At 46.7% G+C, this 17,717-nt stretch overlaps 7 protein-coding genes across 7 annotated transcripts; 5 read left to right on the plus strand and 2 right to left on the minus strand.

Annotated features, from left to right (window-relative positions):
- Nucleotides 1-441: 441 nt before the first annotated feature.
- On the plus strand, nucleotides 442-2,245 carry coaT (acetyl-CoA hydrolase ACH1; the record flags this gene model as incomplete). Its single annotated transcript, XM_057089469.1, has 3 exons — nucleotides 442-584; nucleotides 689-929; nucleotides 1,052-2,245. The coding sequence occupies 3 exons, from the start codon at nucleotides 442-444 to the stop codon at nucleotides 2,243-2,245; spliced, it is 1,578 nt and encodes a 525-aa protein (XP_056949298.1).
- A 567-nt stretch (nucleotides 2,246-2,812) lies between these two features.
- On the plus strand, nucleotides 2,813-3,287 carry N7483_006033 (DNA-directed RNA polymerase I core subunit RPA12; the record flags this gene model as incomplete). Its single annotated transcript, XM_057089470.1, has 3 exons — nucleotides 2,813-2,906; nucleotides 2,975-3,209; nucleotides 3,269-3,287. 3 exons carry the CDS (start codon nucleotides 2,813-2,815, stop codon nucleotides 3,285-3,287), a joined length of 348 nt encoding a protein of 115 aa, XP_056949299.1.
- Nucleotides 3,288-4,882: 1,595 nt separating this feature from the next.
- Nucleotides 4,883-5,373, plus strand: N7483_006034 (uncharacterized protein; the record flags this gene model as incomplete). The annotated part of the gene is made up of 3 exons (XM_057089471.1): nucleotides 4,883-4,978; nucleotides 5,137-5,264; nucleotides 5,337-5,373. 3 exons carry the CDS (start codon nucleotides 4,883-4,885, stop codon nucleotides 5,371-5,373), a joined length of 261 nt encoding a protein of 86 aa, XP_056949300.1.
- Nucleotides 5,374-8,976: 3,603 nt separating this feature from the next.
- On the plus strand, nucleotides 8,977-10,716 carry btgE (putative cell wall glucanase (Scw11); the record flags this gene model as incomplete). Its single annotated transcript, XM_057089472.1, has 1 exon — nucleotides 8,977-10,716. The coding sequence occupies one exon, from the start codon at nucleotides 8,977-8,979 to the stop codon at nucleotides 10,714-10,716; it is 1,740 nt and encodes a 579-aa protein (XP_056949301.1).
- Nucleotides 10,717-11,242: 526 nt separating this feature from the next.
- N7483_006036 (uncharacterized protein) lies at nucleotides 11,243-12,202 on the minus strand (the record flags this gene model as incomplete). The annotated part of the gene is made up of 1 exon (XM_057089473.1): nucleotides 11,243-12,202. The coding sequence occupies one exon, from the start codon at nucleotides 12,200-12,202 to the stop codon at nucleotides 11,243-11,245; it is 960 nt and encodes a 319-aa protein (XP_056949302.1).
- Nucleotides 12,203-12,925: 723 nt separating this feature from the next.
- N7483_006037 (uncharacterized protein) lies at nucleotides 12,926-13,277 on the minus strand (the record flags this gene model as incomplete). The annotated part of the gene is made up of 3 exons (XM_057089474.1): nucleotides 12,926-12,961; nucleotides 13,013-13,123; nucleotides 13,191-13,277. 3 exons carry the CDS (start codon nucleotides 13,275-13,277, stop codon nucleotides 12,926-12,928), a joined length of 234 nt encoding a protein of 77 aa, XP_056949303.1.
- Nucleotides 13,278-16,063: 2,786 nt separating this feature from the next.
- On the plus strand, nucleotides 16,064-17,581 carry N7483_006038 (uncharacterized protein; the record flags this gene model as incomplete). Its single annotated transcript, XM_057089475.1, has 1 exon — nucleotides 16,064-17,581. One exon carries the CDS (start codon nucleotides 16,064-16,066, stop codon nucleotides 17,579-17,581), a length of 1,518 nt encoding a protein of 505 aa, XP_056949304.1.
- Between the last annotated feature and the right edge of the window lie 136 nt (nucleotides 17,582-17,717).

Below are 17,717 nucleotides of genomic sequence, written 5' to 3' on the forward strand. Positions count from 1 at the left end.
TCCGAGTAAATTCCGAATGATGTCAGGATGAGATTATGACACTAGACCCAATCCGGGAGCATTGAGGCAACTGGGAACATCCATGTCAAATTGCAAGCAGCAGAAGACAGAGCAATAATGGGATTAAGGAGGATGAATTACCATATCAGCAGATATTATAGCTACAATTATAGGGTAATACCATATTCAATTGCCTTAAGATCCGGGGGTGCGGGGAATCTGCAAAATCCGGGGAGCGGAAGAGAATACATCCATATGCTGGCAATCCAGACTCTTTCCCTTCTCCCGGGTTCGTATCTTAGTAACTTTTGTGGAGCTTGTTCACTGTGGAGGAATTATTTCAATCCAGCTCTCGCCTCCCTGGCACTTCTTTTTCTCTTTCCTTTTTACTCTCTACCCTCTTTCTTCCAATTCCCCCTCTCCACTCCAAATTCAATCAGAATGGCTGCTTCTGCCCTCCTGAAGAGCCGCGTCCGACGCCCTTCTTACTTGAAGAAGTTGGCTAAGGCAGAGGATCTCATTGATCTGTTTCCTCATGGCTCGTATATCGGCTGGTCCGGTTTTACGGGTGTTGGATATCCTAAGTATGTGTGATGATCCACCTTTGTCTAGGAAGAAAAAAATTTGTGGAATGTTGGGGAATATCCCCAGCAGAAAACTGCGTCAATGATCCTAACAGATTGAATAGGATGGTCCCCACCGCATTGGCCGATCACGTCGAGAAGAATGGCCTCGAAGGTCAGCTGAAGTACACCCTCCTCGTTGGAGCCTCCTCTGGTGCGGAGACCGAGAACCGATGGGCACGATTGAACATGATTGAGCGTCGAAGCCCCCACCAGGTCGGAAAGGAGATTGCCAAGGGTATCAACAATGGACAGATTAAGTTCTTTGATAAGCATCTGAGCATGTTTCCCTCGGATTTGGTCTATGTATGTTTGTTCTATCTGTTTTGCGGAAACTTTAATGTGGCTGCAGCTGCGTGGGTTCGGGATTTCCCGCCGCGGAGCAACCAAAACGACGATCCCGATCGGCGAGCTAATCATCTTCTTAGGGTTACTACACATTAAACAAGCCAAGTAATAAGATTGACGTCGCTGTTATTGAAGCCTCTGCGATCACAGAATGTGGTGGTATTATCCCTGGTGCCTCGGTCGGCGCCTCGCCCGAGCTTGTCCAGATGGCCGATAAGGTCATTATTGAGGTGAACACCGCTAGCCCCTCATTCGAGGGTCTGCACGATATTGTCGGCTCCGACCTGCCTCCTGGCCGCAAGCCATACCTGGTTATGGCTCCTGAAGATCGTATCGGTCTCCCATACATCCCCGTTGATCCCGAGAAGGTCGTTGCGATCGTTGAATCCAACTACCCGGATCAGACCCAGCCCAACGCCCCTGAGGACGAGGGCTCCCAAGCTATTGCCGCCAACCTCATTGAATTCCTCAAGCACGAGGTTAAGCACGGTCGCCTCCCGCCTAACCTCCTGCCCATTCAGTCCGGTATTGGCAACATTGCCAACGCCGTCATCGGCGGTCTCAGCAAGGGCGGTGCAGACTTCACCAACTTGAAGGTCTGGACCGAGGTTCTGCAGGACTCTTTCCTGGATCTGTTCGACAGCGGCAATCTCGACTTTGCCACCGCTACCTCCATCCGCTTCTCCCCCGATGGATTCAAGCGTTTCTACGATAACTGGGAGAGGTACGCTGGCAAGCTGCTCCTCCGTTCTCAGCAGGTTTCCAACAGCCCCGAGATCATTCGTCGTCTCGGCTGTATTGGAATGAACACCCCTGTTGAGGTCGACATCTACGCCCACGCTAACTCGACCTGTGTCATGGGTTCCCGTATGCTGAACGGTCTGGGTGGTTCCGCCGATTTCCTGCGTAATGCCAAGTACTCCATTATGCACACTCCCTCTACCCGTCCCTCGAAGACCGATCCTACCGGTGTCAGTTGTATTGTTCCCTTCGCCACACATATCGATCAGACAGAGCATGATCTCGACGTTATCGTTACTGAGCAGGGTCTGGCTGATGTCCGTGGTCTGTCACCTCGCGAGCGTGCTCGTGTTATCATTAAGAAGTGTTCTCACCCTGACTACTACCCCATCTTGACTGATTACCTTGATCGGGCTGAGTTCGAGTGTCTGCGCAAGGGTATGGGTCATGAGCCTCATATGCTTTTCCAGGCTTTTAAGATGCACCAGAACTTCCAGGAGAAGGGTACTATGAAGATCGATTCTTGGGAGTAAGGGATCATAGGGATCTTTTCACTCGTTTTATTTCCTTTCTATTTGGTGTTGAGTATAAAATACTCTGGGATCGGGATATTGTACATATCATCAGCGTTCAAGTTTCTTTCAGGTATATCACTTTGTTAAATATCAATTTTCAATGTATCAAGATATGAAATCCATATGATCAAAGTTTTAATAAGTTGTTCAAGTTCAAGTTGATCTGGCACCTGGGAGATCTCCTCTGGTAACATTGGATGATGAGGTTTAGCACTGTATTCATTTCGAAAGAGTATATTAGCTAAGGCTCAACCTATCCATACAATAATTTTGAGCTCAAGAGGGTTCAATGTGAACGTAAATTTATTAAAATTGAGCTCTTGACCCTACATAGACCTTCGCAGTCAACTGGTTGGTATAAGTGTCGTATGCGGGCTGTGGGGTTGACGATTGTACTTCACTGAGAATCCGATAAGATAAGACCACGTGACCTATATGCAAAATTTTGGATTCCGAACACAATTTCTACCTCTGAGCAGTTTTTCGTATCGGAATATCTTTAAGCAACCTTGTGTATAATTCATCATGGCTGTTCAATTCTGTGAAGACTGTGGGCACTTGCTGCCAATTACAGCTGCTGACAAGATCCCCTGTACCCTGTGTGGAACAATGGCCAGAAGTATGTCGCGATCGCATCCCGAATCTCTTTCTTTTCTTTCGCAGCATTGAGCTAACTTCGGATTCCAGACGAACTCCTCACTTCAGTCCACGTCTCCTCCTCCGCAAACTTCCCCTCAAGACTCCGCACCAAGCTTCGTTCCCAGACCCAGGAGGTCAACCGCAAGGATCTCGGCGACGGCCCGATTACAGAAATCGAATGCCCCAAATGCTCACATCCCAAGGCTACTTGGACTGAGGCGCAATTGCGAAGTGCTGATGAAGGTAGTACTATCTTCTACTGCTGTATGGAGTGCAGACACAGGTATGGACGACAAGACAATCGCAACGTAGGTATGGAACCGAGGGTTAACATTTTATTAGATGGACCGAGAACAACTGATCTGTCCTGGAGTGGACATACCTTTTTTCGCCATACTTATATCTCGATGCTCAATTTTTTGGAGATCTTTTCATCTGGCTACAATCTGAATAGCCATTTTCACTTCGGCGTTTTGGGAATCTCTATATGCTTGGATGCTTGGACAATGACCGCCCCATTATTCACATACCTTGTTACACCTTGGTCCGTTCAAGGATCTTCTCCTTCATGCAACTTTGCCATTTATGGAGATCCCGCTCCCATGTTGCATACTCCGATTTTGAAGTTTTAGCGCCACGGCATGTCTTGATTGAATGCACAAAAGACTTTGGATATGTGCACTTAAAAAGTCCTTGGGTGATATTTTGGTCAATTGACGGAGTTATTTGGAGGGAGCTTATGGAAGAAGTCTTGCCGCAATGTCTTTATTCTGGTCCAGAAGTTAATGTATCTAAGGCAACTACTTTGATGGTCGCAATTCCCCAGCTTAACACTGGGGCACGGGAACAACATTTGAATATCCTAGCTGCTACAGAAAAATATCTGCTCAGAATCAATGCATATGTGAACTGGCAAGATTCAACAAGACTTTGAGCTCTAACTTGGTCCTGAGAAGCATTAATTGCTATTAAGTCCCGATACTGGAACTTGTTCAAGTTGGCGGACCTGCCAACTGCAACTAGCAAGCATATCACTAGACCAGCTCAAATCTACAACAACCTTTCAATATCAGACAGAGGGAGTTCCCGAATTCAACCTAAATTCAATTCGTCCGAAATAATCAATGTATCGCTCATCTTATTGGCTTATTCAGTATACTGGTTCGTCTCGCCGTGTACCCGATCATGCCACCACCCGCCCAGCATGAAAATCCTCAGCCACAAAAGTCCCCAGGTCACCCCATACAATCGGAAATTCCCGAATCGATATCCCAATAGCAGCTGTTTAAAATAAAATTGTATCTACCTGGAAACCCGGAATCTCTATTCCCGCGTGGTTCGGTCGTACCGCACCACCTGCGACGTCACAACTTGCCCCCAATTCCATCTATGGCCCAACCCCAAATCAGCCCCAGACGGAGAAATACTCAATCATATAATTATAAAATGAAATCATATCTATCATCTTACCACATGAACTCAGCTGGTTCATAATATCTTATCCAGACGAATCAAATCAAGACATTGAGACTGGTTATTCGACCTGAGATAGTATACTAAGTTCACCGAGAATAGACCCTCGGAACCGATACGTTCGTCCCAACTTTTCGACCCAAATTATCGGCACTTGAGTCCCTACTGAATGAACACTCTGGTACTCAAAATTTGGGTCCGGGTTCGGCCGTTGCGGGTGTCAGGCCATCAGATTGTCGTGGCGGTGTATTGACTCACTGGCAGTGACTTCCAATTTTGTTTGGTACATTGTTATAGATTTTTGCATATAAAGAAGTCGCTAGTATCGCTACAGGAAGGTTCTTCCAAGACACATACACAAACAAATATCTTTATCTTTCATATACTCTCCCTTCAATTTTGAACCTCTCCATTCATCACTCTCCTCTCTATCTATACTCTCTACTCTACTTACACGGTCGATCACCACTACAATATCTCGCAATGGCCAACCCATCCAAATCCTCTGACTCTGAGCATGCCCGTCTCCAGAATGACTTTGGAGCTGATTACTGGGTTCGCAATAAGCAAGAACATCGGGTACGTTATACACATACAACTTGATATTGAGGATATATCATGCACTGGTAGTCGGACTGGCATGCCAGTGGTTATTCAGCCGCTGGAATTTATTTTCTCTCAACCAGAGCCTGGATCTCATTCAAGCTTGGAAAATTTTCTAACTGTTCTTGATATAGCATGCTACTGCAGGACGCGGTCTCTTCGCCGGGCTTCAAGATGTGAAGCAATATAATGTGGACTCTGGCTGGGCGCGCCGAAAGTCTGGAGACGCGCAGACCGGATTCTTTGGGTCGATTTTCAGTCGGTGAGTTCTCATCATTGAGCGCTACTAGTGGTACTGAGCTGGTGCCAGTGCTGATATTCTTTTCTATTGAAGGTTCATTGGTGGATCCTACCATCCGCCCTCTTCTTGATTGTGTCACTTTATATCTCCAAGTTTTGGTCTGAGACTTCAAAAAATGGACCTACAGATATGGAATGGCACAGAAAGTAAAGTTTTGAGCGTGCGATGATCGAATGATTGTTTTGCAAATGCCTTTTGGAGTTATGCGTGCACATTGATTTTTTGAATGTTGATACTTGAGTACTACTACTGTTGGTGATAGTATTCAAACTTGTACTTTATGAGCTTGGAGTTGGGTTGATGGAGTTAAATGCCTGCGTGAATAGGAATCTTGGAATGCAAGTTTTATTCTTATATATACTTTGGTCTGAAGTCCTTTACTTGAAGTTCAAGTTAGAGACCGATGTCTCAACTCCGAGTCCGACTCGGAGTCGGAGCGCACTGGTAGCGTAGAGAATTTTGCCTCTCACATGGATGTGTAAGTCATGTTGACCTCCTTTTACTGTGACCAACTTCAAGTTGAAGTTTCAAGCCCTGCGCAAATATACTACTACTACCTAGGTAGTACCTAGCAGTACGATTGAACCTGTTGCTTTTGGCTACATAGAAACTTCGAGTTCATACGTATGATATTCAAGTTCACACCACCGAGGAAACCTGAAGCCCTGCACATTCATTCCTTTCTAACTAGGTGAGCGGTTAATCCACAGGTACACGACTTGAATAATTTTGACCCAAGGCTCATACAATCTATCCGCCCGGCGATGGCTTTAATCTCGAGTTCTTGCATGATTCATGAGCCCCTGGACATTTTGGGCATTGCAATGCGCGCTTAGTCAGCGATGTATTCATGGTTGATCTATTCTGAGAGCTCCAGGGCTGATTCCAAGAATCTTGGAACAATGGAACATTCTTCATCTGGCTGACCATCTTACTGACATCTGGATAGCCGAGAGAACATTCCGAGACACTGGTCTCACCGTCACATTTCTCCACATAGGTACATATTTCCACCAGGTCGAGTCTATACGAGGGGAGGCCGCCCCGTACTCCGTACAGGAGAGATGAGAATGAGACAGCAGAAAGTCTTAAGATACAGCCCCCGCCCCACTTAGACACCGTTGCAACAGAGGTGTTCTTGCAGGCCTGGTTGGTGGTGGCAAAAAGCCGTCACCCCTGGTCAGCCCCTGAAACCTCCATACACAACGTGAATAACCTCAGAATCAGGGTCTTGCCAAGCCTTTCACTAAATTCCCCATCTTCATAGACATTTCGGGGAGTGCCCAGATCGATTATATTGCTTGGCACCACATAGCGTCTCCGGATTTTGAAGAATCTGATGGTCCAGGCCTGTGTGGGAGTGGAGTCTTAGATGCCCAGGAAACGAGAAATTAAATACACACCGATGATGAGCTTTTGTTTGGGTGGGGAATGTTCAATGTTCCCCTTTTACCATGATTACCAGATTTTCAGTCTGATAATTCAGCATGAAAAGTTGGTACGATAACAGTGTATGCAAAGTTTACTAGACAATAATTGCAGAGAGGGAAACGATCGTTCATTATTGCGCTCGGATTTGGGGGGTCCAGAAGAGACTAGTGAAGCCTCAGGGGTAAATATGGTAAATATGACTTACCCGACAGGAAAAGGTTTCCTCCATGCGAATGGAGTGCGGCTGTAAGATTCTCCATAAACAAGATTATTACGGAATACCGTATCCAGTACTCCGCAAAAATGATAAACGAATGCTGCGGTATAACCCTTGAACAGTGCATTCATGCTCTTTGATGAAGCATACACCGAGTATAAAGGACAAGAATTCAAGTTCTTGAAGCTTGAATTCAGCTAGCCAGATCTAGGCCTTTGTAGCATTATGATCAGCATCTCTGGAGGCCTGAAAGGGGCCGTTCTCCTGTCCCACTTGCCATGATCGTCGACCGGGAACGTGCGGATACGTTGTTCACTGGATGGAGTATTATCTCAAGCCTTGACTAGTAGAACAATATTCGTATCAAAGGTGGGATAGGACTCGCTTAACTGGATAAAGTAAATTCCCCGGCCACGCATTTACGATGTAGTTCGCTACTTATGGACCGAGGATGATTCTAGTATGCCAGCTCGGATGATCGGCTATGGGAGAGAAACAAGTGCTTTGACAATTCAAGTTTGGGATGGAGTCAGGAATCGAAGGAGGTATGGCGATCTGTGTATGGTCTGAACTGGACTTCAACAGTTATCACATGTGCTATGTATACCATGTGCGTGCTCTGGGGTATTTTCAAGTTTCAAGGTTGTGGCTTCATTTTGACAAACGTCATAGTCTATTTATGAACCCCGGAATTCATGAAGATGACTTGATTACTCCGTACTGAAATTAAATTTAGATGAGAATTGAATTGTGAAGATGACTGGAATTTAGTAAGTTGTCAACTGGTGATACTTGTACTCTCGTATTGATTGTATAAAAAAGAGATGAAAAGAGAAAAGAGAATGAAGATCGGCAAACACGGAAATTAGAGTGGATATCATATCCAATGATAACTCGGATTTATGTATCTCAATCTCCACTTTATAGCTGCCACTTGACTAATTTGAGATTAGATCCAAAGTATGGAGATCCACATGGTGAGAATTTTCTTGTTTTTCTCCATGTTTTATTTCGTATATTTCGTATATTCCGTATTCATTCTTCCAGTCATGGATGGGTGCCCAGGTGATGATGTTATGAATATGATACCGAGTATATCTACTCCCTCCAGATTATGAGGATCTTAATTTATCTTAATGTGATTCTCCTTGACTCCTGCAACATGAACCAGTTCATAAGTTTATTCTCACTTAAGTTCATTTCATTCTGTGAGGGCTCTAGGGCTTCTTCACCCTGCCCCGCAGTAAGGGGCTGAGCTCTCTCCGTCTGCTCCGAGAACATTTGAACTTTGCCTCTCTTAGCCAGGAGGTCCGCCCCCCAAGTGAGACATGCTATTTTTGAAGAATAGAACATTTCACATTATTCCGTTGCCTATTTAGCATCTACAAATTTGAGAAATTGAGTAAATTGAGTATTACTCTGTATTTTTGAAATGGTTCTAACAAGAATCTTGTACCAGTTGACCTTGGAACAATTGAGTCTCCCGAGCCGTGTGATCCACCATAACCAACATGAGTAATGATATAAACCAATGATAATTGAATGGTACCTGAGCATCTAGACCATAAGAATAATCTTGGAATCTTGGAAGGATCCAGGGGTAATTTCATTGTAACCAAATATACATTAGCTCAGGGTCTCAGTGCGTTAACTAGGGTCTTTCAGGGTCATGTCAGGGTAAACTCGAATTCACGATCGGTGGAGTCGTAATTAATTAATCTTCCCAATTGAATCCAATTGAACTGCAATTGACCCAATAGAGTCATTTGGTTCCATGTATTTTACTTCTTTTGGTGAAGTTGGGCTCCTTTTTTAGATGGGGATTTTCCTCTTTTCCTTCCCCCCCCCCCCTAAACTCCACTTTTTTCCTTATTATCAACCTTGGGAAACCAACAAAAGGCCTTGCGTGCCCACTTTCTCTCCTTTCCTCTCTTTACCCACGTTCCTTGAATTTCAATTGACCACCGCTTCACTCGTTCAGCGGGCATTCATTCTTCGGCACGCAAAGTCCATTCTCATTTCATCATGAAGGGCTCTGTTTTCGCGGCCGCCGCCTTGGTGGGCTCTGCTCTCGCCGATTCTCACCTTCACCGTCGCCACGATGCTCTGCACCAGAAGCGCTCTCTTGCTGCTTCCGGTTCCGCCTCTGCCTCGGCCTCTCCCTCATCGGTCGCTCCTGTGCTCCCCGGTGATGAGACCTGTGGCTGCACTACCAAGGTCATCACCTACTGGGGTGAGCCTACTGTTGTGCCCGTCTTCGAGTCCCCGTCCCCGTCCTCCTCCGAGGTCGAGTCGACTACCACTCTTACCAACACCGTGCACCGCACCAGCACCAGCACCATGACTGTGACTGTCACCCCATCTGTGGCTCCCTCTGTCGAGGCTACTTGGTCCGCTACCCCATCGCCTTCGACCTCTGAGTCGCCTCTGCCTACCAACGGTGTGACCAGCTACTCTTCTACCGGTGTCTACACCATCCCGGCCACCACCATGACTGTGGTCGACACTACCACTGTCTGCGGTGCTGCTGCCACCAGCGTCACCAGCGGTACCAACACCATTGGTGGTCTCACCACTGTTGTCAGCACTGGTACTACCGTGACTTGTGGATACGCCACTACCTCTTCCACTGGTACCACTGTCACTGATATCATTGCCTACACTACCTACACCTGCCCCGTTGCTGGTACCTACACCGTGGTTCCCGGTACCACCACCGTTGTTCCTAGCGACACCACTATCATGTACACCACTGCCTCCACCATCACCCCCGGTGTCTACACCAAGCCCGAGAGCACCGTGACCGTTACCGAGACCGATACCACCTACTACTGCCCTTACGCCACTAGCACTGGTCTGGCCAGCGTCCCCACCGTTGCTGCTACCACCACCGCTGTCCCCATCCCTGCTGCTACCTCTGCTGCTGCTGCCACCAGCTCCGCCGCTGCTGCTACTACCGGCACTAGCTCCTCTGGTCTCACCGGTGCTGGCCAGTACGGTATGACCTTCTCCCCCTACACCTCGACCGGTGAATGCATGACACAGGATGAGGTCACCCAGAACATCCAGATCATCCACGAGAAGGGCTTCGATCTCGTCCGTATCTACTCCACTGACTGCAGCGGTCTGGAGTTCATTGGCAACGCCTGCAAGCAGTTCGGCATGAACATCATCCTCGGTGTCTACATTGAGTCCAGCGGTACCTCCGGTGCCCAGGAGCAGGTTACTGCTATCAACGAGTGGGCTCAGTGGGATATGGTTGAGCTGATCGTCGTCGGTAACGAGGCCGTCTCCAGCGGTTACGTCACTGCCGCCGAGCTTGCCAGCTTCATCTCTTCCTCTAAGTCTTCCTTCGAGTCTGCTGGTTACACCGGCAAGGTCACCACCACCGAGCCCATTGACATCTGGCAAGAGTATGGTACCTCCAACCTTTGCTCTCCCGTTGACATTGTCGGTGCCAACATCCACCCCTTCTTCAACTCTGACACCACCGCTGAGGAGGCCGGTACCTTCGCTCTGAGCGAGTACAACATTCTTGAGGGTATCTGCTCCAAGGACGTTGTCAACCTCGAGACTGGCTGGCCCACCGCTGGTGAGTCTAACGGCAAGGCTGTCCCCGGTGTCTCTGAGCAGGAGATTGCCATCAAGGCCATTGCCGCCAAGATCGGCTCCAAGTCTATCTTCTTCTCTTACGCCGATGACGAGTGGAAGAACCCCGGCGAGTTCGATGTTGAGCAGCACTGGGGCTGCAAGAACGTTTTCTAAACGTGATGTCCCTAGATCCCGTTTTTAAAACCTGTACAGGAGGATCAGGCGTTTTATTTATATCCTTTCTACCTTTCTGAGTTTTGAGTCTTGTCAGACTTCCATCTGAGTGCTTCCGGCAAGCTCGATCTTTTGACTTCTATTGTCTATTTTATTGGACGTTTCTGTGGTAGATATACCTTTTTATTTGATGTTGTCTACTGACCTGGTCTCATCCACCTGATCTCTTTGTCTTCTTACTTGATGCTCTTTGCGTTGTCTGTATATCGTATTTATTGCATGCATTTTATGAAACAGGAATCCTGCTGTAGTCCTTCAATTTTCGTACTTTATCACCTACCATTCCGTAGTTAGGATTGAGACCATTATGACTTGGATGTATCTGACGGCCAAAAGAACATTTGAAGGAATTGATTCTGGCGCAGTAATCGCACTTAGCGCTGCCAATCACAGGAAAACTTTGCAACCCATCACACAGTCGACATTTCAAAAGGCTTCAAAATTCCCTAAGTCTCAGTGCTGCCTTCTAATTCCTGCAGGAGACCCTCCGTCGAAGGGCCACAAGTTCAGCAATCTCAGTTGTAACGAAATATATACCCCGTCCCTCCCGTATACTATCGCTGTCCGGCATAACCAGGCCAAGCCAGAAATGGATGTCTGAATGCTCAGCGTCGGAGTATGCTTCTGCCTTCCAGTTGAACAGCCAGGAATCGGCGTAGCTTTTGTTAGTGGTGGGATTCCGACCTGTCAGTGCAAAATATCTTCCAAACACAGGAACCCATTTGATGCCCTTGCGGCGGATTGTCACTGGCGAGCCACGGGGTTTGCGGGTCCATTCCATGACGCCCTTGGAGTTAAGGTCCTTAGACCATTCGACGCCGCGTTTCTTGTAGCCGTCCATCACAGCGTGTAGAACGCCGTTGTCTGGTAGACTTACCCTGGTAACGGTCACGCCAAGGTTTGTCGCTGATTCGGCTTCCTTCCAGTAAGGGGGGAAAGTCTTTCCGCGAGTCTTAGTGGTTGGTGTCCATAGTGGCGGTAGCGACAGGTCTTTGTCCTCGCACTTCCAAGATATAGCTTCGTACCATGCCAGGTAGCGTTCTGAGCCGATGGGACCGCATAAACCACTGGCAAGTGGTCCATTATTGAAAAGAGGAGGTGCTCGTGGAGCTGCAAATAGTGTCCAACGCACCAAGACAGGCCTCCAAAAATGAGGGTAGTTTAGGTTTTCTCGCGCGCGGATGGTAGGAGTCAAGGTAGGTGATGACTGGTCTGCGGCTCTTCGTAGGTAGTCATTGCAGGGAGCTGAGGGAGGACCTGATGGAGGGTTAGGGAAGATATGCTGCTCTGTGCGGGGTGTAGGAGTGAAGGAGGTGATATCTCGATGAAGGATCAGGTGGTCTACACCTGCTCTCAAGAGGAGCTGCCATGACTCGTTGGAGTCAAGCAGATAAAGCGTATTTACTGCCACCCAGGTGTGCAACATATAACGTTCAATGTGTTATAAATGGTAGTAAAGATGCTGTTACAGGCCTCTACCTATGAATGCATAAATCTTTCAGGCCTTGTATATCAAGTTCTGAGTCTGAGTTCAGGATATCAATTACTAGTATCTCTCACTGTTTATTTGAGAAATAAGGTTAAGACCATCATAAGGACCGCTGTGAGACTATGGCAGGTGATAATGATCATAATCAACTTCCCATTCCCCCTCGAGGTCGTACCTTAAAGGACCAGGATACTGGATATTTTGACCTAAAAGTGAACTTATCATCAACTCAGACAGACTCGGAGACAAGCACTGGCAGCGGATCTATCAAAATGTATATTTCTTCCCTAACCCTGTCGAAGTGATCAGATTTATGGTAATTATCAGAGTGCTTATGTTTTGAATTTATTTTTGGAAGAGCTTTTGGTATTCCTTGTAATCCGGCCTTTAATTTTACTTGATTATGTTTGGATGGTAGCTCCAAATGTCTACCCCGTACTTATAGGAGTCATTGTTGCATTAAAGTAATGAATGTATGTACCATTAATCGAAAATTACAATAGGTGATAATGACAGACCTAGCATATCAGGGGATCAATATAGTACAGTCAAGCTGAACGTCCCTTGCATAGCCCTGACATCCATACCCACCTGCGCGTTGAATAATTATGTGCATGTCATTCTACCCCGCCGAATGTTTTCGTTTCAGACAAGACAGTCTTAGTTTTGCTGGACATCGTCCTGCTTGACACAGGTCTTCAAATAAGTTAGTAGATGTATGAGGTTGGGCCGTGAGGCAGTACTTACACCCATAGTGCTGTTTGACTGGAATCCACCCAATGGTTCACAGACCATGTTGCTGATGCAGCATTGATTGGGACTGGAGTAGGGAGCGTTCACTTCACAGGTGGAGAATTCCTATCAAAATTTGTAAGTTGAGGTTTTGGAGCTGGAGACTAAGCGAAGGTTATTTGTGGTGACTTACGTTTTGACATGTGGTCTCGGTCATTGGAGCCGGGATTGCGGAGACAAAACTGGCGAGGAGGCCAAATATGAAGATTGAAGTTTGCATTTTGATGGGAAGTAGAGGTCGAGTGGGGGAAGGAATGGTGTTTTGTCTGATACAATGGTTAGTATATGGAATATAGATAGAATATGGATGGAGATGAGTTGAGAGCGAGGTTGGTTATTGCGCTGCTTGAAGCTACAAAGACCGAAGAAGGAATTGTAAAACGCCTGGTGCAAGACAAGATAATTGACATATACCTGATTTTAAGGAAGGACAGATATTGGTATTGGATGATAGCTAAAATCGAGAATGTCAGGTCGTCGGGAGAGACGTCTTATAGCATTCCATTCATACTCTGCAAGATATGGGGCTGCCATGCACTCGTGGAGACACTGCCGATCTATGACCACTGTCACTGAGACAGAGCCAAGGGATCTACAGGGGTGTACTGGAGTGTGCTGGGGCGATTGATTGAGGTGGTTGGAATGATTGGTTGATGGCTGGGAAACATTAAGAGGGATATCACCTCGCGTGCATTCTTTCTAACCCGCTTGTATGCTTGGACAAGTTTAAGGTCGATTTCTGATAACTTGATTGATAAACATCCTGCAAGTGGCCTTACTCCGACGCAGGCTAGAGTCACAAGATGTGTGCATGATAGTTGAACACTGGCAGCTATATCGCTCCTTCAAGAAAATCCGAGCAGAGAGCGTTCATCATACTCGATCTTAATACAAGCCGAACTGATGTTTCTCCTATCCAGATGAATAGGTATTTTTAGAAGTACTTAATCTTGATTATGGGGACGTCATGATGAACTGCTTTAGCCGAGTTCTTGTCGTGGGGCATCTCTATCAGAATCTCGAATCACGCGTCGCAAGGGCGCGGATCAAGTGTCTCTTGTGGCTGAAAAACAGGGCATAGTACTTGGCTTAGCCGCCGATTCCACTGAATGTTGCTTGGCATCGCTTGATCATCCTGCTAGGGATTGTTCTGTATGTACGGAGGATGCTGCAGTGGGTTGGCCAAGAGGGGTGTGTTTTGCTGGAGTTTCCTAGTTAAGTAAGGATCGGTGATAATGAAGAGGTGGGTCAAGGAGTCCGCGTCTCTTCAGTGAAATTTCCAAATGATCAATGAAAAGGGGCAAAAAGAGAGCATAATATTTTCCTCAATGTTCTGCAGTTAAAACTTATCGGAGGATTTAGGCATTTCCGAATGTCGTTGACGAAGTGATTTCATATGATCAGGAGATGGATCCACAATGTTGAGAACATTCAGAGTATGTCAAGATATGCAGCTTCAGATATCGGCAATGAGATTGATTTAATTCAGCCTTGAATATGCCGAAACTGGCCACTGTGCTGTGAATCTAAATCCAACGGGGTCTCCAATTGGAGAGTGAAGAATGACACCGACCAACCCCCTCGAGTTCCACTGCCTTTCCCCACCTGCTTGCATCCTCAGGCACCCACGCATCAACAAGTTCAGCCTGATATCCTGCGTCATTCCTAGGCCTGTAGGCTTCTCATGACAGGTCGGATTTTCTCGGTCGGAGTTGCCATTACACCAATATCAGCGTTGTTTGGTCCCGATATTCAGCCAGCCGTCGAAAACCACCGATGTTGACTTCGTGCTTCGATCAAACTGCATAATCAAACTCTATTGATCTGACACTTCGCAATGCGCCAACGGCATGACCGAAAATATGACAACTAAGGTCATTGACTTTATAACCTCATCCATAACAGGGCGGTGAGCTGGTCTGCTCCAGTCCGCTTCAGCTGAGCAGACCCAAGCCACTGGGAATGTACACAGTACGGGATTATGATGGGTCATAACTCGGACTATCACTTCGTATTTGTGCTTTCTCCACCTGCTTTCAAGTTGCATGTGGGTGGGTAAGGTTATTCCAAGGCAAGCTTTATGCCCTCATTGATGCCAGTGGGTGCATATATGTGGATATCTGGTGAAGATCTATGTGTATCTTTTGTATGGGAACACCATACAGACGATAGATGTCTGATCAACATACCAGTATGATGCGATATGGTTAGAGTGGAGCTGAACAGCACAGTCACTGATACTGGTAGTAGTTAAGTTTACATACAGACGCCAACTATTGGAATCCTGCAGACGCATTATCCACACCAGAACCCAAGGATGTCTGAAGATAATGCTCCATTCACAGTCTTCAAATTTACTCTGTGAGTTCCCAACTACTACGGAGTGCCCGTTGTTTGCTTGTCTCAATGCCGCTATTCGACAGCAGATAGCCGACCCCATACCTCGATGCCAATGATTAGTGGCTAATTTATGAGAAATCTCTATAGACACGTAGTACTACCAAGATTCTAGTACAGATACAGTTCTGCAGTAGGATCTTTTTCATAGCTCAGCTGAGATGTCACATGTGCAGTGCTCTCAAAGTCGGCATGTCCGTGGGGACATCTAGATTTCTTCAGTCTAGCTATGCGTCATGAACCCCATTGTGCGTATGTGAAAAGGTGCATCTGTTCCCCACTACTGCAGCTACGGCAATGGACTTTCACTTGGGCTGTAAAGGCTGTAAAGGAGTGGAACCACAGCCAAAAACTTGGCATCTGGGAATGGTCCTTGAAGTGCAGAAAGTACTTAAGATGCCACTGGAAGCTAGACCGGAATCCAAAAATTCATAAGGGTCACCCTATGCACACAGAGTGTATCATCCAGTCTGTGTCGTCTGTGCTAAAATGTTTTTTCAAATTTCTCAGAATATCCAACCAGATCTGCTACACATCTATTTAGCATGGGTGGATGCTTGGATATTAGCTTCTACAGAAGTGAAGGCTCCCTGCCAACCATATTTTAGCATGGATGAGCTCACCAAACTGTTCATTGAGGGCAATCTTCGGAGTCTCATGCACCACGACCAGCTCATGGAGACTGTTCATTCCTTCAAATATCACGTGAGCAATGGGAGTGTCACATATGGTGGCTCAAAGCCTCCATCATGTGGCGAAACAGATCTTCTTTCAGAAAGCTATAATCCCCAGACAAATTGCCGTTGTGACAAAGAACCATACTCGAAAGATGGATCCATCACCAGTACTCAACTCTGTGGTGCTCACCAGGACATGCTGGATGCAATGGATCGAGTGATTGATCGCCAGGAAGAGTGGAATAGTACCGATCTTTTCACTGCCGAAAAGTTGAAGGGAGCTGTTACCGAACTGTTGTTCGCAAATACGGAAATAAAATATGCTTCAGACACATGTCAAGGTGTCGGAACAGCGCATCTGATACCAGAAATCGAAGCACCAGACCGGCGTCCAAACCCCGGCGTCGATGGGAGCAAGTTTATCTTCAATCAATTGTACCCCACGCCCGAGCAAATCAAGATATGCGCCGACGCAAAGTACTACGGCGTTACTGCCTGTGGAGTCGGTCTCTGTGACGAGGGACTAGCAAGAGCTATTGCAGACTCCTGCAACGATGTTCTGATTGGGGACTACTGCGAAGCGGCCGATGCGAAGGAGTTAAGGCTCCTGCAGCAAACTGGCGCCGCCGCAATATCATTTCTTAAGCTTTGCAATATGGCTGGCCGTGTTTCAGATTGGCAATTTGAGAATCTTGTTTCGTATATGATTCAATGTCGCGTCCTAGGTTTCTTCCGAGATCATTCACGGGATCGTCTTCCTAGTGGACTATTCGGTAGTCGGATGACAGGGCTTGCAGCTCATCGCCATATAGATATTGCCGCATATCATGGTGTTATGACTGCATCGATAGCGACAGGGCAACAGATGACGGAACAGGAATTTATGAAAGTTGTCGAGGCTTGTGTGTATATCAACGACTTTGTCGACTTTCGTGGCGACAATATGCGCAAGCAACGCGAAAATCCGATTCTGCGTGGGATAGAGGGGAATATTTGCGCATATCTCGATCGCATGATCGCAAAGTGTCTGGATACAATTAATGAGGTCATCGAGTCCTCGGATGTTGGCGCTTTGGTGGCTATGGGATACTGCAACTGGGCTCTTCTGGGATCTCACCACAAGGTTTACGAATTGCTCCATGGAGTAAAGAGAGTCCAGAGATGGTCTCTATGCGAATATGAGTCTCAATCCAACACCTCTCGTTATGATCGGTTGTTGCGTGCCTTGCAACCATACGGTACTCTCGGTAGTGATGGCCCACAAGTCACTAAAAAGCGGATTGAGATGGACAAGATGTATAGTCTATGTCGGTCAGACCCGAAGATGAGCCTTGCATGGCTTGCAGATGCTACGAGAAGTTTACTAGACCCGTTTGTGTTGAGGCGAATTGTGGATGTGGTACATTTTGAGTGGTGTGGGGATATTGGTGCTAAAGATTATTGTCCTTGAGATACAGCGATAGATTATAATGTTGAATTTTGTTATTTTAATTTTTTTTATTTAGTTCTGCTCCAAATTTCTGTCCAATTTTGGTGGTTATAGCCAATTCCTCACCCATGGATGGTCAATTTCCGTGACTAAGTAG

The sequence above is a fragment of the Penicillium malachiteum genome (genome assembly GCF_028827825.1).
Source record: "Penicillium malachiteum strain IBT 17515 chromosome Unknown utg000002l:1.0-8849297.0:1.0-8852440.0, whole genome shotgun sequence".
Lineage (NCBI taxonomy): Eukaryota > Fungi > Ascomycota > Eurotiomycetes > Eurotiales > Aspergillaceae > Penicillium > Penicillium malachiteum.